Below are 19,759 nucleotides of genomic sequence, written 5' to 3' on the forward strand. Positions count from 1 at the left end.
CTAGGACCCCATGAGTCAGGCAAATGTTCTATCACTGGGCTCCATCCCTAGTTGGTTCTCTGTGGGTTTTCCCTAAACTTTTTAAATTTTTACTTGCTGTGGTAGTTTGTGTGAGAATGAATTTAAAATTATGAATTCCAATTTTGTGGTCATAGGTTTTCGTGGTCATTTTTGTGGTTCAGACTGGTACTATATTTTTCTTTTACTAATATTCTTATCAGCATGAAAAGGAATGGGCTCCATGACAGCATATCACTTACCCTTCCTTCCTTTATCCTCTGCCACTCCCTTTCCCGTCCTCTGTCCCCTCCTTGCTGCTCTTCTTTTTCTGTCTATTTTGTGTGCATATGTGTGAGAATCTGTGCAAGCCATAGGAGGACCTCAGACTCCCTGGAGCATTTAAGTGGTTGGGAGCTGCCATGTGGATGTTGGGAACAAAACCCAGGTCCTCTGCAAGAGCAACAAGTGCACCTAAGAGTTGAGCCATCACACACTCTGTTTCTGATTTATTAAAATATTGCTGTCATTTGTGTTGTGTCCTTAGTAGTTTCAAGATATGCATACATAACTTACCTTGGTCTATGGGTTGAGTGTGGCTGCCTTACACTCTGAGTGAATATAGACGCCTTCCACATGGCTTTGCCTCCTTACTTCAGAAAGTAACCATCTCCAGCTTTTCCTCCAAGTGTGCTGATCACAGTTGGTGAGATTTTAGCTCTGCTCCAGCCATCCAGTATCCTTAAAGAAGGTATGAGCAGAGGCATAGATAGCCAATTGTATTTCACCTGTGGTCTTTGTTTTATGAATTCTGTTATCATTCCACTTATCACTGCAGAATTTCCTTTAGGGTAGATCTACTAGTGATAAATTCTTTTAGTTGTTCTTCTTAAAGCGCAATGTTTAACCTGTTTCCTGAAAGATACCTTCACCAGGGAGATACTGGGAAGTTTTTGCCTGTATCAGCTAATATATATTATAATATACACACACACACAATTCCTTCTGTCCTCCAGGATTTGGGCTTGTGTGTGTAAACATTTGTGCATATGTATGTGTACATGTGTGTACATGCGCACATGTGTACTTATGTTCATGGAAGTCAGAGATCAATGTTGGATGTCTCGTTTATCTCTCTTAACTTTGTATTTTGAGATAGGATCTTTCCCTGAGATTGGAGCTCACTGTTTGGCAGGACTGGCTGCCCAGGAAGGGCCAAGGGGTCTCCCATCTCTCCCTCTGCAGTGTTAGGATTAGAGGTGTGTGCTGCCATGTCCAGCATCACCTCTCCCCCCATGGCTGCTGGGAATTTGAACTCAGTTCAGCAGCAAGCAGGTCAAATGAGTCATCTCTCCAGTCCTCTGGTTTCCATTCTCTCTCTCTCCCCCTAACCACCTTTCCCTTCCTGTTTATGTGTTGTTCCTATGTCCTCTCTGTCACTCCCCATCTCGCTCCTATACGGCAAGGTCTCTCTCAGAGCCCAGAGCTAGGCCCTCCCGGCCACCTTCCTGCCTCCACACACTGCGATTATAGAAACCCTCTGCCACACCTGGTTCTGGGACTCTCAACTCAGCTCCTCTTGTTTGCACAATTTCGCCCACCTACCGAGCAGTCTCGTCAGTCTCGGGCCCCGTGATTTCTGATGAGAAATCTTCTGTCCTTTGAATTAATTCCTGACAAGGGCCATGTTAAGACTTTTCTTCTTTCTTTCTCCATTTTTCTCCCAAGCGTCATTGTGACGCATCCTGCTGTGTGTTTTTTGTGTTTGAGGTTCATTTGGCTGCCTGAATTTTTTAAGTTAGTCTTTTTGCAGACTGGGGGATTCTTCAGCTAGCGCTTCTTCAGATGAAGGTGACTTACAGCACACTTCAAATCTGAGAGCCCTGTTCCGGGCGGAGGCAAGGGGTCCGCACCCTTTTCAATGTGGACAGAGTCTTATAAGTGTTCTTTCTTCTGGGTTGGGCATCTATAGCCTGGTTCTCTCTCTGGTCCTCAGAGGACTCTGTGACACCTGCCACAGACTTTATAAAAGTGTTGGTAATGGCTGCACTGGGTTATTTTTGGTGTTCTTGGTTAAAAACAGTAAGGAACTAGTTGGTGGCCTTTCTTTCCTTGTACCACATCTGTTGAATTCCTGTGGTCCAAGATTTCCCTAACAATTTTGGAAAACATGATCAGTTGGATGAATATTTTATGAGTGCCTAATAGATGCCAGATAAATCCTTTTTCTTACAAAAAAAGGGAAGTATGTATGGATGTGTTCTGTTGTGTACCTCACTCAAGTATTGAGCACGTGTGTGTGCACATGTGTGTGCATGATGTGGAGGCTAATGTTGGGGGCACCTTTAGTCACTCTCCACTTCATCTTTGGAGACAAGGTCTTTTACTGAACCTGGGGCTCACAGGCCGGCCGGCCAGTGATTCCAGAAACCCACCATCTCTGTGTCTCTCTCCGGGCCCTGGGGAAACACATGGCCATAGCCAGCTCTGTTTCTGTGACTGCTGGGGATCTGAGCTCAGCTCCTCAAGGTCGGGTGACAGGTGCTCTGCCAACCTGGCCATCGCAACAGCACCTTTCTTCTTGTTTTTTTTCACATATTTGGTGAAGGGAAAACTAATTTTGAAATGAACATCGTTTTCGCTTACGAAAAGCTGAGTTAGAATCCTAGGGCAAACTCAGCTCCTTTTTTTTGTTAACGTGGTTTCCCTTTTAAAATCTGACCCACGATGCTCTGAACAGGCGGCACCAGGCAGCCAGTTACACCCAGGAATGTGTCAGCTCATCTGGAAGCGTGCCTGGCAGCGGCCCCATCATTATTTAGCTTTGCTGTGCACAGTTAATCCATAGTCACAGTGCTACCCGAGCAGGTGGGGGTGAGGGCGGGGGTGGGGTGGGGGGATGAGGGTGGGGAGGGTGGGGGCAGAAGGGTGAGGGCAGGGGGGTGGTGGTTTGGGTCCTCGGAACCTTCATAAAGATAAACCGCGTATGTAAGCACTCCCTCTGGCCAGAGTTCACCAGCAGCAGGTGGTTGGCTGAGGCGGTCCTCCACCTCTTGGATACCGGCAGTATCCGCTGAACTCCCTTGGACAGAGCTCAGCCCTTCAGAAGCAGGGTTAATCATTCCTGTGTTCTCCCTGGCATCTGCCTATTCATTCAGCATGGAATTAGTATAAATGTTTTCATTCTAAAATGCCAACCTCTCGTCTCTGGGAAACTCTGCCATTTCCCCTCCATCTCACTGTTGGATCTCAGGAGCCCTTGTTAGTGCATTGACATTTATCGACCTGCCTTTTCTCTCAGCCCATAAGCCGCCTGAGTCAGGGACAGTGTCTTATCTAAATCTCCAGTCCTGGGACAAGGTGGCAGTTTGCAGGTGTTGATGGGAAGTGCTTTGGCGACACTATCTTGAATCGACTATCGCTCGCCAATGGAGCTTGTACTCTCCCATGTCTACATATTTACTTCCCACTAATTGTTCACCCTTCATTCTAAACCACTCTGGGTTCTTTCATTGTGGGGGGAGGGGCGAGAAACAGGTAAAAGCGCCGTATTTTAGAAGCAATTTGTCTGATTCTTCCCAGGTACTATCTTGGTCGTCGGATGTATATTGTCATTTCTGAACCTGACATGATCAAGCAGGTGTTGGTTGAGAACTTCAGCAACTTTTCCAACAGAATGGTACGTAGTTCCTCTCGGTGTACGGATGAATGGGGGTGGGGTCACCCTAAAATGTAAGAACTTACAGGTGTGGAGGGGTGGCTTGCGATAGTTAACCTTGGTTGATAGTTTGACACACTTATGAAGTGGGAACTCAGCAGAGGGACTACCTCCATCAGATTGGTCTGTGGGGCATTTTTTTTTGATGGCTAATTGATGCTGGATGCCCCAGCCTACTGTGGGTGGTGCCATCCCTAGAAGGGTAGCTGACCATAAGCCAGTAAGAAATGATCATCCGTGGTCTCCGCTTCAGTTTCTGCCCTGGAAGCTGGAAGTGAAAACAAACCCTTTCCTCTCCAAATTGCTTTCGGTCACGGTGTTTATCACAGCAACAGGGAGTTCGTCATTTTGCTGCTGCTGCTGCTGCTACTGCTGCTGTGATAAAATGTCAAGTTCAAAAGTAACTTCTAGAAGAAAGAGTGTGTTTGAGCTTACCGCTCCAGAGGGATTGGAGCTCACAGCAGAAGTGGCAGGCAGTGGCCAGAGAAGGATGCAAACACGGAAGGAAGCAGAGAAGGATGCAAACACGAGGCAGAAGGAAGCAGGAAGTGAGGTGAGGCTATAAACACTCAAAGGTTCCACAGCCTTTCCCACTGCACCAGTGACTGGGGACCAAATGTGCAAATCTCTGCACCTCTGAGGGACGTTCTCATCCAGACTACCACAAACAAGATTACACAGGCTTCTCGGGGCTGAGGTCTGCTCCCCTCCAAACTTAGCTCCCCGGTGAGCACGGGCTTTTGAGAGACAACTGCTGCAAAGATGGCATTTACACCTAAGAAACACTCCAAGAAAGCTAGAGCAAAAGAGAAATGGGAGCCAGTAGAAATGCGAAAGCCAGGAGAGTTGGCTAGAGCTGTGTTCAAAGCTAGAGGGTCCACAGGGCTCACGCCAAGTGACTGAGAAATACAGAGCAGAGCGCGAACTCTGAGGGTCTGAGGTTACATCTTCCTCCGGAACTAGGAAAGCTAGAGAGAGCAGAGAAGCACCAGCAGTAGGGAAATTAGCCCCCCAGTATTAGCAGCCAGGGTCCACAGAGGACCCAGAGCCTGCTCAAGCCCCCAGCCCACTTCTAGCTTTTTACCTTTAGTGAGAAAGATTCCAAATAGAAGGGATAACAGTGTTCAGTGCTGCCCAGGTTTTCCCAAGGTGAGGAGACAGAAATTATAACGAAGAAGGGGGGTGACCTTCATGTTAAGTCTTAGGAAGAGTCAAGAGAACCAATAAGCAGATACTTGTGAGAATTTGGACAACCATGGTACCTACCATTTTCTACAGCATCGGATTAAGAAGTGTGTTTGTGTGTGTGTATATGTTTGTGTGCTTGTGTAAGCATGTATGCATGCACATGTTTAAGTGCATATGTGTGAGAGCATGCAGGTACAGTGTAGGTGTAGAGGTCAGGAGACAACCCCGGGTGTTTGTCTGTTCCTGCCTTCCACCTTCTTTTAGAGAGTCTCCTGTCATTGGCTGCTATGTATCCCAAACTAGGACTCCTCTTGCCTTCCCCTCCCATCCTGCTGGAGAAACACTGGGATTGGAGACACGTGCTGCCGAATCTGACTTTACAGGGGTCCTCACATGTGGCAAGCATTTTAGCTGCTGAGCCATCTCTCCAACCCCAAACGTCCCTTACCATTCTTCCAGAGATGGTAGGTAACCCTTCATTCTTTGGTTGACCATTTAGCAGCACTGTGCAGACCTGCCATAGGCCAGACATCCCACGAGTACCAAGTGTAAGGAGGGAGAAGGCAGCACTGCATCCTCAGGTCTTTGGAGCGAGCAGTCCCGTGGAAACATCTGCAGCACACGTGGGGAGGCCCCCACTGTGGGAAGAGCAGGGCGATCCAAGGGTCAGGTGGCAATACTTAACTGCATGGCGCTTGCGACAGAGCGATCAAATGACAGGCATCCTCCTGCATCCTGTGCTTATTGAACAACAGAGTGGGTTTTTGGTCATTATGGAATACATGAGGGGTGGACAGATGGCTCAACAGTTAAAAGCATTTGCTACTCTCGCAGAGGACCTGGAATTGATTTTCGGCACCCATATGACAGTTCACGATTTCCTGTCATTCCAGTTCTAGGGGCTCTAATGTTGCTTTCTGGTTTCTGTCGGCACTGTGCCCATGTGGTACACAGACGTACATTCAGGGAAACACTCTACACACACACACACACACACACACACACACACACACACAAGATTGGTGCAGAGAACCTGTCCATTTCACAGACAAAGAAACTGAGGCCCATAGACGTCAGATGGTCAGCCCACTCACAGACTAACAGGGATGAGCAGAGGCACAAGGGCCTCCTTCCACTTCAAGCTCAGCACTCTCTTTCCTTTGCTACCACAGCAGGTGTCTTGGGGGGACATCTAGATGTCATTGGCCATTCACCCTAAATCCCAAATGTCTCATCTTCTAGTTCTAAAACACTGTGCCCAGTTCCTTACCCTACATGCCACTAGAAGGAGGTGACTACCTGGCACCCTGTCTCCGTGTGGAGTGGCCACAGGAATCAGCAGCTTAGCTGCTTCCTGCTGCATTGAACGCCACCATTCTTTCACCCTGAGACCCCTGGCAGACTGCGCCCTGCTGGGACCTGACAGTTCAACCAGGCTTGTGAGCTAAGAATGTGTGTCAAAGAGCACAGACCACCAAGTCACATCCGAGCAGGCAGCGAGGGAGCCCTGGGTTCCTGCCATGTTTCCTGAGCCCACCAGAGCCCCTGAAGGTGCATGGGCATCACGGTTCTGAATCTCTGACTTCCCACCCACCACACCCAAGACAGCTGTGCGGCAGGAGAGCGTGAGAGCTGGCCCCGAGGAAAGCTGCACTCTGGTGCATCTGCAAGGTGCAGACAGACCCAATGCACATGCTCTAACAGAGCACTGAATAAAGTTGCCCTTGGCCTCTATCAGCTTCTCCCCCACACTGTTTTTTTTTTTTTTATACCATCTTTAATTTCTTCCTCCAAAAACTAGGTCCTGGCCCTAATTGCAGGCTCTGGCTCTTAATTCCTTTCCTCTTCCACTCAACAAGGGATGAACCATTAAGCTCTTGAGGTCTTCCCACAAGATGGAAGAGCCTCTGTAACTCAGAGACAATCCACATTCCAACCTGACCTCTCACTGGTCTCCAGACACGGTGTCCATCCCTCCACCACCCTGGCCTCTATAGTCACTCTCCTAGCCAGCCACCAGATCTTTGCAAATGCCAACAACTCCTAAAACAAGGCAGACTAAAACCACAGGGCTTGTGCTGGTTTAGCAATGTGACCTCGAGTAAATCTATCTTCTGAAAGCCTGTGTCCCTCTTTTGGAAACTAGGCGTACATAAACTACCTTAGGCGAGGCTGTGGTTGAGTTGGACGGGGTCGCTCACGCGAGGCGTGGCCCCTGCTCCACACCCATTGGCTGCTTTCAGCCTTTCACCTCTTTTGCACCTGTGCAAAGCCTCGCTGTCCGTCAAGGCTCTCGTCGGGTTCCGCCTCTTCCGGGAAGCCTTTCTGCCTCCACCCACATCTCCCCTTCTCTGCACCCTTATGCTTTCCTCCACGTGCATCATTTGTCTTTGCCACTGACCCCTCTGGGACGTCTGGCTTTTGTCCTAACTTAGTGCTGTTTTTCAAGCCTGGGGACCGTATTTTCTACACCCTCGTTACGCTTTATGTCCCAAACACATAAATGACTCTCAGGTGAAATGTCTCCCCGTGTGCTCTTGTGTTTGGACACTTGCTCCCCAGCTGGTGCTCCTGGTTTGGAAGGCTGTAGAATTTTCAGAAGGATGGGGCTTGGACGATGGAAGTGGGCCCCTGCAGAGTAGATCTTAGCAATTCTAAGGTCTGTTCTCAGCCATCTATCTCAGCTTCCGGTCTACCAAGATGTTAACAAGCAGCTCCATGCTCCCCGGTGGTAACCCCAGTGAGCGGCAGTCACTGCCGTGATTTCCCCACTATGATGTACTGCACACTTACACCATGAAAAAGAATAAACCCATCCTCTGTAAGTTACCTCTTTTTTTTTATTTTTTTTTTAAAAATATTTATTTATTTATTATGTTTACAACATTCTGTCTACATGCATGCCTGAAGGCCAGAAGAGGGCACCAGACCTCACCATAGATGGTTGTGAGCCATCATGTGGTTGCTGAGAATTGAACTCAGGACCTTTGGAAGAGCAGGCAATGCTCTCAACCTCTGAGTCATCTCTCCAGCCCAGTTACCTCATGTCAGGTATTTGGCCATGATAATGAGAAAGGTAAAGAGTACAATGTCTCTTATGAATCCAAATGGAATATCCAATGGCCGTAAGCTTGACCTTCTCCGCAGTATGGGATACATCTGAACTTGGAGATTCCATATCTATTTCCCAGAAAGGCCATTCTCAAACACGTAAGAAGACCCATCATAGATTAGATCTCTAGGAAACCCTGGAGATAACTTTCCATCTAGAATGACTCTGCTTGTCTTCGGCTTTGTTTATGGTCTTTAAGCCAATTCCATATTCATGATAAAACAACCCTGGTGACTCGATTAAACAAAAAACAGTCATTAGAGTGGGATTTTCTCACAGGTTTTTGAAAGTCAAATTAAACCGGGTTCTGTGGCTCCCTCTTTCCATATGCTTATTTATCTGCTCAAAGAACTCAAGGAGATTAGCGAGGCGTGATTTCCCCTCACCGATGCCACGCCAGCCTTCCCTTTAATAAGCCGTGTTTACTTAAGTGTTCAGCTTTATTATACATTCACTCGGTAAACATTAAACGCTTACTCCATGCGAGCGTCTACCAAGAGGTCCCCTGTGATACAGAAACACTTCGGCATATTAGTTTGATGCATTAAATGAAAAGGAACTTAAATAACACATAGCTTCATTTTCCACCGTTGAGAGCCCGTCGCTGCTCGCGCATCCCATTTTGAGTCGTGCAGACTCAAGGACAAGTTGGTAGAGAACGGCCGTGTGAAGGTCTGGAATCTGACGTGAGATGTGACCGTCTCATGTGAACGTCCATGGAGCGGAGGTGACACAGCAGGGGACTCTCTAACACAATCGGTTCTGAGTAAATATTGAATCAAAAGCTCGTTGAAAGAAGTGTTCTTTGGCAGCTGGGTTTGGAGGCACACACTTGTAATCTCTGTACCAGGAGACTCAAGTGGGATAGTCACAAGTTCGAGGCCAGCCTGAGCCATATAAAGAGACTCTCTGTCAAAAGAAAGGGGTGGGGGACACAATGTTGTTTTCAAACTCCAAAATGCTGCACTGAATAGGTCACCAACGCTCAGCTCTCACCTCACATTTTCCCTCAGATTTTATGAGGAATGTCTTGGCTCCATCTTGTCCCTATCCCTCCTTCCACCTCTGTGACACTCCTGGTACTCCCCTAGATGACTCACTAAACCTTGAACCCAGAGATGACCATGAAATTCAAATCAATCTTAGTGTTTGTAGACACTCCGTCATTCCAGTAGTTTGGGACTTAGGAATTTTTACTCACGTATTTTTCATTCCTTCTTCTTGGTTATCATGCACACAATAAACTTGAGATATGTTAATATCTCTGGAAACTGGAGCTGAGTCTACATGAGTTGGCAGAAATGTCCACAACTAGTGAATGATTGGGAGGGGTGAGGAGGGGTGAGGCCGGGTGGGCTGGTCTGTAGCCTATGTTTGGTTGGTCCTGTTGGAAGCAGTGATGAAGGAGATGTGTCAGATCGTGGAACATGCTTCCTAGGTACTGGGTTCTCTCCCAAAACGGTAGCATAGAGAGGCAAAGACTGTAGGCATGCTGGTTCCTGTCTTGGCTGCTTGGATATGGCGTAGATGAGGAAATTAAAACCATTGAGTATATGTGTGGAGGGGCGAGTACCAGCCCTTACGAATAGTTCAGAGACCACCTCTCCAGGGACAGGTTGAATCACAACAGTCTCATCTAAAGCCATGTGATTGATTCGGTGAGTGGTTTTATCCTGAACCATAAACCCGAGAGCCCTGGCTGCCCCAGATTTAGCCTCTCAAAGGACCGCCTCATCCACTCATCATGTGGCTGTTGGAATCCCAAGGATGAATCACCGTGAGACCACAACTCGGCCACAGAGATGACTAAAGTCAGGAGGCAAATTAGTCCCTTGGAAGCGTTCTACTTCTACATCAAAGGAGCGCACTGTTCAGAGAAACCCAGAGGGCAGTGGCCCCTTAAAACACACACAGTCCAGAAGAGCGCCAATCAGAGCCCCCAGCAGGTCAGACCCGCCTGTGCTGGGGCCTTGGCCATGCCCGGTCCAGTCACGACTGATCATAAATTGCCCTCTTTTAACCTGTCCCTACCCCCACAGCTGGCATCTTTCTACCCACAGCTTTTGAAAATTCATCCAGCTGCTCCTGATCCCCGTCTGTCCCTTAAAGGAAGGAGCTAGGAAAGAAATAGGCTTTCAGTTCCCGTGGTGAGAATGGTTGTTGCATGTGCCCTATGGAAGCTCTTGTCACTTTGGCCAAGCCTGGAAGGTTTGTTTACTTGCTTATTTTAAATAATTTATTTGTTTTTATTTTATGTGCATTGGTGTTTTTCTGCATGCATGTCTGTGTGACGGTTACAGACAGTCATTAGTGGCCATGTGGGCACTGGGAATCGAACCCGGGTCCTATGGAAGAGCAGTAAGTGTTCTTAACCACTGAGCCAATTTTTTCCCTTTCTTTCTTTCCTTTCCCTCCCACCATTCATCTCTCCTTGTACATTTCTTAAGAAAGGTCAACCCAGGCGGAGGTGATGGTGCATCACCATTTTGATCTCAGCCCTTGGGAGGCAGAGACAAGGTGAATCTCTGAGTTCGAGACCAGCCTGGTCTACAGAGCAAATAAGAATGAAAAGAAGGAAGGAAGGAAGGAAGGAAGGAAGGAAGGAAGGAAGGAAGGAAGGAAGGAAGGGACAACCCAAATGACAGGCCCACAGCTGCTCTGAGCTGACAGTTCTTCCATACAGCTCGAACCTCCAGCAAAACCAGTGAACACCCCAAAATGTGGAGGGACAACATTGTCTGCATGTCTCCCTCTCTTGAGGCAGACCTCTGATTTATGTAAGCACTTGGCAATGTGCAGAGGAGTTTGCAGCCTGAGCTGGAAACTGCTCATGCAGACTGGGTTGCCCACTGGGCGTTATGCCCAACGAGTGGCCTGCTTATCACCTGTGAACTTCCCATCTCGTTGCTTTCCTCGGGAGCACAGCTGGTCCTGGAGACAGCTGTGATGTGGGATTGCAGTTATCTGTAAAATACACCTCAAAGCAGGTTTTCAACACGATGTGTTGGTTTGAACTTTGACATCTTCTTCCTAGGGCCTGAGTGCCGGTGAGGCCTTGGGATGCAGGACTGGACCAGGCTACGTGGTAATGATCCGGATGCTCGAGCTTTTCTCTAACTCATAACACTTCTTTCTGAATTTCAAAATGTTGTTGGAGGAGATTTTATATTTTCCATCTTAGCAAGTTCTATCTTGTTGCATGGATTTATGTGTGTGTGTGTGTGTGTGCATCTGGGGTGGGGTGAGGGGTTCCCATAGTGCACATGTGTCAGAGAACTTGCAGGAGTTAGTTCTTTCCTTCCTTTGTGGGCTTCAGGGATTGGCTCAGCACCAGGCTTGCCCACGGTGCCTTTACCTGGTAAGCCATCTCCCCAGTCTTGCATTTTTGGTGCTACTTCTTGGCTCATCAGAGAATCAACTTTTAAAAAAATAAATGATTAAAATCTTATCTGTGCAATTGTGCTTTTCCCCCACTGACCTTCTTGGCTGTGGAAGTAGAAATCAGTGTGTCGAGCAGGAGATGAATGCCTAGAATTTGGGGGACAAATTGTAAAGGAGCCCCAGGAGCAATTGCAGTCTCACCGTAGCTGTATCCTGAGTGTTCCATGCAGACAGCTTGGACTGCTTACCTTCCTCATGGCTGGGACAAAATACCCCATAAAAGCAACTTGAACAAGCAGAGATTTGCTCCTGCTCAGAGTTCCAGGGCGAGGCCCACCGTAGCAGGGGGGCCATGGTAGCCTTGAGGCAGCAAGTTACTTTGTATCTGATGTGCTCCACTCACTTTCTCCTTTTTAAGCAGTTTGAGACCCCGTCCATAGGAGGGTGCCTCCCATATTTAGGGTGGGCCTTCCTGCTTGAGTTAACCCAGTCTAGAAACTCCCTCACAGCCATGCTCAGAGGTTTGCCTCCTAGGTGACCCTAGACCCCCGCAAGTTAACTGTCAGTGTTAACTGTCCCGCAAGTCATTGTACAGGCAAGGACTAACTTCATCCTTTCCCACTGTGATTTCCATTTCTTTACCATCCTCTTTCTCCCCACATCCCCTCTTCTTAGTCATCTGCCAGTGAGCTAAAAGCCTGGGTTTAAATTTATTACTGGTTTTCAGCTGTGTGACCTGTCAATGTTTTGACCTCTGTGAGCCTCAAATTTTTCCTATATGGATGGCATTAGGCTGATTGATTAGTAAAGTCTACAACAGAGATAGGTCCCCTGAAATCCTGCCTGCATCCCATGTAGCCACCATTCTAACTCTAAATACAGGGACTCTCTCTCTCTCTCTCTCTCTCTCTCTCTCTCTCTCTCTCTCTCTCTTTCTCTCTCATCCCTTAAGAAAATGTTGTCTGAGCTGAGCATAACAGGTGCTGTTTCCGGACATCCATCTCTGGTGCTATTCTATGGAAAGGCTCTTCAGAGAACTATAGAAAACCTCCCATAGGAGGTAGGATTTGACAGGTCCCAGGCTCCCTTCCCATCTCAGGAAGGGCCCTTGCTGTCAGATGTGGGGCTAAGGGAAGATCTAAGTGTATGGCTTTCTACCCCAATATATAAGCCTTACTTGGCTCAAATCTTTACACAGATCACAGTGATCATATTTTTATAAAATTACCTCAAACAGAGAAATTGGAATAATTAAAGTAACAGAATTTTCAGGCTTAATTGACTGGACTCTAGCAAGTGAACACGTCAGAGGTTTCAGATGATGGAGAGGAACAGACAAGCCCATGGAGAGTTTCTTCATGTGTGTGAGGTTGTGTGGGATTCAGAAAAGGTGGCAGTGATAGTCATGGCAAACTACATATTGTTGGTATTCTGTAAGCAAATTGACCAGCTGGCAATGCTCAAACAGTGACCCCCTGAGTGACACGGCAGCCCTTGACGTCCTCAACCGTCATCCCTCTGCTGCCCTGCAACCCTCTTCTGCTTCCTGCCTCTTTTGCCTCTTCTAGGCTGAGAAGACACAAGGACCTGTATGCTCCAAATAGAGTCCACACCTCGAATGAGGATACGTAGTCCCAGCACTGCCCACTGTGAGAGCCTGCTGGGAATCCATGTTAATAAGTCAGCTACCTGGACGAGAGGCAGGAAGACCAGCAAAGCCCAGTGAGAGATGAACTATTACAACCCAGGGGACAACAATGTGGTCACTGAAAGGTGGCAACCTCGGCCATAGGCAGAGGATGGAAAATCTGAGTCAGAACACAGTAACACAGTGGGAGAGCGCTTGTCTTAGGTCTAATCTGTATCATAAAGAAAACATTTTCAAAACCTACTAAATTAGCCAAGGGAATTCTGGGAGGAAAGGATGTTCTTAACTTAGCTCTTCCATTGTGGTCCATGTCTGAAAACCATCACCAAGACAACGAGGTCTAATTCTATCACACGTCACGGTGGACACTTCCTGAGACTGAGCAGGGCCCTTATCAGTGGGCCAGGCTTCCTCTCTCCTGCCAGGGATGGCCCAGCCCAACAAGTTTATTCTTGATTAAGGCCTTTTCAGTGAGAGTTGCTGTAGGTTGTTCCAGCTCCGAATAACTATCTTTAAATCCAACCTGAGGCCTTCCACTTCCATATCTTGATTCTCATTTTGGTATTTGCCATCACGCAAGTCTACACAAATTAAAGATATGTGGCACAGTTTGTCCTTTGTTGTTTTGGTTTTGGGTTTTTGTTTGTTTGATTGATTTGGTATGATTGTTTTAGTTTTTCTAGACAGGGTTTCTTTGTGTAGTCTTGGCTGTCCTAGAACTCCATCTGTAGACCAGGCTGGCTTCAAACTCAGAGATTGCCTGCCTCTGTTTCCCGATTGCTGGGATTAAAGGCGTGCGCCACTACCGCCCAGCTATGGATGTTGTTTATAAAACCCAATGTGTTTTTGGGTGTGTGTGCACTCACATGACTGACAGCCAGCTCAAGTGCAGAGCAGAGCCCATGCTTGGCGGGGTCTTCTTCTTCTGTTTTCTCCAGAGCTCTCATCCTTACGGTTATCAGGGATGACCACTCCTCTGGCTTCTGTTCCCACAGATGTGTACTACCCTCTCTTGAATCTTATGTAAATGATAACTTACAGAGTGCGTCATTTTGTCTGTAAGATGTATCTATAACCGGGTCCTAAAATGCATGCAATCTGTCTTGTTTATTGCTGTACAGTTCTCTTATTTACACAAGATCATTTGCTCCTCTGTTGATAGACTCGTAGGTAGTTGCTAGATTTTCACTATTCCAGGGCAAATTGTTAAGAGCGTCTGAAGGGAATGCACTTGGGAACAGATTCCTGGGATCATAACTGCTGAGACACAAGAGCAGGTGTGTGCCTGGCCTTCCTGTTTACCACGGATCCGTTTTCAAGGTGGCTGAGCCTGCTGATCCCCTCGGCAGTCTGAGATAGAGCTCTCCGTCGCTCTCCATCTTCCCTGCCCTTCACCCTCCACTGTTTCCTTTGTCTTCTGGCTGGGTAGTGACATGTCATTGCCATCTTAATTTGCATTTATGAGATGAATAATGATGGTGAGCACTGTTTCATATGCTCACCTGCTGTTTGAATGTCCTCTTGTGCGTGCGTGTAAGGTCTTTGCCCATTTTTAAAAAGGTGTTTGTCTTTTTTCTGATCAATTGATTGCTATCCTTATATGATCTGATATATACAGATATATACACTGGGGATTTCTTCCCCTTGTCTGTAGAATTCTATTTTTTTTTCTGATTTTTCAAGATAGGGTTTCTCTGTAGCCTTGAAGCCTGTCCTGGAACTAGCTCTTGTAGACTAGGATGGCCTCAAACTCACAGACATCCACCTGCCTCTGCCTCCTGAGTGCTGGGATTAAAGGTGTGCGCCACCACCACCCAGTTGTCTGTAGCACTCGTGTGTGTGTGTGTGTGTGTGTGTGTGTGTGTGTGTGTATGCCCACATACAAGTGTATGTGTGGAGGCCAGAGAGCCCCTTTAGTGTTGTTCCTCAGGAACCACCACCTTGTTTTTTGAGACAGGGTCTCTATCTAGCTGTTAGGGTAGGCTGCCTAGCCAGGAAGCTCCAGTGACGTCCTGTCTCCACTCTCCATGGCTGAGACTGCAAGTGCACATTGCTGTGCTTCGCATCCTCACACCAGGCGTCACAGGTGTCCAACAAGTTCTTTACCAACTCAGCTGTCTTCCCTGTTCCTTCCAGTATTTTCTCTTTTCTTTTCTTTTCTTTTCTTCTCTTCTCTTTTCTTTTCTTTCTTTCCTTTTTTTTTTTTTTTTTTTTGGTTGTTTCAAGACAAGATTTCTCTGTGTAGGTTTGGAGCCTGTCCTGGAACTCGCTCTGTAGACCAGGCTGGCTTCAAACTCACAGAAATCTGCCTGCTTCTGCTTCCTGAGTGCTGAGATTAATTAAAGGCATGTGCCACCTCCACCCGGCTAAAAAATAGGCAGCCCAGGCTGGCCTTGAACTTGTGATCCTCCAGCCTCCTCCTCCTTCAGCAAATCCTACTAGGATGCGTCACCACAACCGGCCTTGATCATTTTCTTAATGACATGGTTTGATAATAAAGTTTAGATTATCAGAATCTTTAACGGTATCACTTTTGTCATTCTGGTCAAGAAGTCTTTACTGCCACCAAGCATCAGAAACTATTCTATAAGTTTCACTTGCTTTGTCTTTCATCATAGGGCTATGGTCATCTCCAGATGATTTCCTGCAATGAAGTAAGGTATAGATCATTTTATTATCTAAATGCTGCAGTATCGTTTGTGAGGAAGACCATTAAATCCCTACTTTACTAAATAATATCTTTGTCACAAGTCAAGACATCATGTGTGTGTATTTATTTCTGGGTCCTATTTTGTGCCATTGATTGTTTACCCTAAAACCATAGTCTCTTAAATATTCTATCATTACAATACATTTGAAAGATGAAAATATAATTTCTCCTGACCTTCTGGTTCTTTGACCCTTTGCATACAGTTTTGAATCAGCTTGTCTACTTTTGAAGAATTGACATATCAACAATATAGTTTAAAAATCTGTGAATGTGGCCTCCTTCTATTGTTTAGGTCCTCTTTGTCTTAGTAATGGTTTGTATTTTCAACTTAGAGGCTTTTCACATCGTTAGTTAAATTTGCTTCTTAACAGTTAGATAATTTTAAGGCTGACCTTGGTGGCATACGCCTTTCATGGTCCTTGGGAGGCAGAGGCTGACAGATTTCTAAGAGTTTGAGGAACGCCTGGTACGTTTTAAAAAAGGACAGTTTTATCTTACACTCAACAGTCACGCTCAGTCTTAACTCAAAGAGTGCGTTGGAAGACATTCCTGGAGCTTTCTCTGCTGTTCCTCCATGCCATCTATAATAAGTACAGTTTTATTTCTTCTGTGCAAATTTCTATGTACTTCATAGTATTTTTGTCCTGTCTTGGTGGTTTTTCTTTGGTGGTGGTGGTAGTGGTGGTTTTTGAGACAGGGTTTCTCTCTGTGTAGCCCTGGCTGTTCTGGAACTTGCTCTGCAGACCCTAGACTAGCTTCAAACTCACAGAGATTCGCCTACCCCTGCCTCCCAAGTGCTGGAATTAAAGGTGTGCGCCACCACACCCAGCTTGTTTCATGTCATTTTATTCATAGTCCACTAGATTTGGTATCATGAATGGCTATTAAAATTTATTAAATATTTCCTGGCATCTGTTGAGATTGTATACATTCTTTTCATTTACTGTGTTAATGTAATGAGTTCTAGGTGGTTGCTTTTCAAGGCCCACACTCCTTGATTAAGTCCCGTTTGGTCTTGATAAATTGCCCTTCAGTACGTCACTGGATCATACTAGCTAGGGTTTTGCTTAAACGACTTTTGGATCTGTGTTCATGAGAGAGTTTTTCTTTCTTGTAAGTTTCTGACAGAACTTGGAATCAGCTTTTGTTGGCTTAGGCAATGGTCTGGCTTAATGCTCAGTTGTGCTCCTCAGAGCATTAATCTCAGCTTTGATTACTGCAAATCAGTAGTTTATTATGGCGATAACAAATAACACATGCAGTTGGATTAGGCTCAGTGTAGAAACCTATGGTTTTCTCTTGACTCCGGATTGGTAGAGTTTATCTGTCTTTGTTCTGCCAGCCATGAAAACACCCCCAAAGAATTATTTACTCACACATTATTTCTCTTCCTTCTCCGTAAGAATGTCCTTGGAAGTAAGTCATAAATGTTCTGTTTCCTCCCTCTACAAATCAGTCCCGCCAGGAAAAAAGAAACAGTGAGGTCACTCTGGTGCCACCCGCTATCCATGAACTTGAACTGACTCTTAAAAGCCCTTCTTCACAAATTCCTTCAAAAAAAATTCTGGCTTCTATTATATATAAAAGCCTTCCAAAAGAGGGGATGAAATGTATTCTCTACACAGGGGCATCAGAGCAAGGTCTAGGCAATGGAGCTTCCTTTGGGAGGTGTTTTCTCGGCTATTTTCACTGTGGAAAAGAGAAGCGAGTAGACAGACGAGCAAAAGGCTGGAGGGGGACCAAGAGCTCCAGGTAATGAGATGAGCTGCTGTGAAGGCTCAGACCCATAGGAGAAGGTGACGATGGTGCCGACTTAACGTCGCACAGTGGTCTTGGATACTGCCTGCCAGGGATGTCCTAGGTGTCTTGCTGTATTACTACAATCCTCCCAGCTGTTCGGTGTCTGCTCTTGTTGTCTTTTTCTTTTAACTAAGGCTAAAAGGGCTGGTGGATGGCTTGTTGATTGAAAGGGCCCGCTCTGCAAGCCTGAGAGCCCTGTTCCATCCCTGGATCCCGCGGGTATGTAGAAAGGGATCTAACTCTAAAACTGTCCCTAACTTCACGTGCACTCAAACGTGGCATGCTCACACAATAATAATATAGTTTAAAATGTAATGATTCTGCATCGTAACGAGGCACCCTTACGCTGTGTGATGTTCAAGGCGGGTTAATCACACTGCTTCTCTCTCATTTGTCATCTTCACGGTAGAATAATACAATATATCCTTTCTGTTAGCTTTTGAAACACACAGTCTATGGTTGTCACCCAAGGTTAGCATACTGCAGTCCACCAGAGCCTCCTGCTCCTGCCTGGCCATAGCTCAGAACCCCTCGACCAGCCTTCCTGCTCCCTCGCCCCTCCTGCAGTAACCCTGTTTACTCTGCAGTCACAGGAGACGAACTTCCACAGTCGGGAAGTTCCTACCTGCAGTGTGCAGAATGGATGGGTGTGACAAGGCTGGAGGCGGGGCAGTCAGCTGGGGCAGAGATAATGGTGACCGCAGCCAGGGTGGTGGCCATGGCGATGGAGGGAGCTGGCTTGGGCTGATCAAAGAGATTTCAGAGTCGTGATTGATAGGCTTTTAGTAGAAAGAGAAGATGACCCAGAGGCTTGGGGTTTGGATTAAAACAGGCTTCTCAAGTTTCTTGTTTAATAGTAAGAAACTGGTCACAACTGACAGTAAGAAATACATTTTTGATGCTGGCACATACATACACACATAGACACACAAACACACACACACCTACGACAAATGAGCTGGACAACAAAATCCCAACCGTTAGTGAAATACTTAAGGCTTCCTACTCTATTTCTTGTTTCTCTTTATCCCCTTTTCTTTGATTTCTTCCTTTCCTTCATTTTCTGTATTTTCTTTGTTTTTGTGTGTTCTGGTTTTTGTTACTGTCCTAGCCTTGTTCTCACACACCTCCCCTGGCTTCAGTCTCTCAGTTTCTGGGATTATAGGTATGAGACACTACATTTGACTCTTTCCTATATGCTGGTTGTAATTCACTACCCAGATACCCAGTGGGTTCTGGCCTGTAATCTACACACACCTGGTCTGAAAGACCTTGGAAGCACCTTCACGGATACTCAGCATACATGGCCAGACCAACAGACAAGAGTCTAGAATGTCCTGTGTCTCTGGAGCTTCTTTCTGAAGACCTAGTCTCCCTCTGCCCAGCCAGTTACCCTTTACTCCTTCAAGGGCCCTCAAGACCTTCCAGGACCTTCCTTAGTGAAGCTAGTGGGAGCAATGCATAGGCAGACTGAGGAGCAAGGGCACGGTCCAGCAGGTCCAGCGGCTTCAGGTTTGCGTGATGGACATCCTTCTGTGTTCCAAGTCAACACATCGCAGTGATCCTCAATGCATGAGTAACAGTGACTTCGTTACAGAACCGACCTGTGTGGCCAACAGCAGAAGGAAGAATAAAGAAAAGGTGATATTTATCCACAACAGAAATTTTTTTCAGCCATAAAAAAGAACAAGGTTATATTAATTGCAGCATGCAATCAGAGTTCAGCACACTAAGCAAATTAAGCCTGTCTCAAAAGACAGATTTTTTTCCCTCTCATTTGTGGTTCCTAGATTATAAACAGATACATAAAGCCATGCGCATGTGCATAGCATGAGATCAGATGCAAAACTGCCCTGGGAACAAAGGATCAGGCAGAGTGGGGGTGGGTAGCAGGGTATGGAGGTAAAGATGCTCTGTATTCAATATACGCTTATGTAAAAATGCCCTATGTAGCACAGTACCATGTATCCATGTACTATGAATAGATAGATACACAGGAGAAATTTAAATATAAAAGAGAGCTGTGTGGGTGATGGTGGGGTATGGTTGCCTAACGGTGCAAAAGCACTTAGCAATGCACTCAACATTTAAAAACGGGTTAATTTTGCATATGTATATTCATTTTTCAAAAAATATTTTTTTATTTTTGGTTTTTCAAGACAGGGTTTCTCTGTGGTTTTTTTGGAGCCTGTCCTGGAACTAGCT

General features: G+C 46.3%; 1 protein-coding gene across 2 annotated transcripts in view; it reads left to right on the forward strand.

Annotated features, from left to right (window-relative positions):
- Tbxas1 (thromboxane A synthase 1) overlaps nucleotides 1–19,759 on the forward strand; it is a 165,212-nt gene that overhangs the window by 62,803 nt on the left and 82,650 nt on the right. Inside the window, exon 4 of one of the 2 annotated variants that reach the window (XM_050148062.1) lies at nucleotides 3,580–3,676. The exons of the other annotated variant lie outside the window; for it this stretch is intronic. Within the exon in view, the coding sequence (XP_050004019.1) occupies nucleotides 3,580–3,676 (97 nt within the window). The remainder of the gene's footprint in view (nucleotides 1–3,579; nucleotides 3,677–19,759) is intronic. 2 annotated transcript variants of the gene reach the window in all.

Source organism: Alexandromys fortis, unplaced genomic scaffold, assembly GCF_014885135.2.
Source record: "Alexandromys fortis isolate MF-2015 unplaced genomic scaffold, M_Fortis_MF-2015_v1.1 scaffold_57, whole genome shotgun sequence".
Taxonomy (NCBI): domain Eukaryota; kingdom Metazoa; phylum Chordata; class Mammalia; order Rodentia; family Cricetidae; genus Alexandromys; species Alexandromys fortis.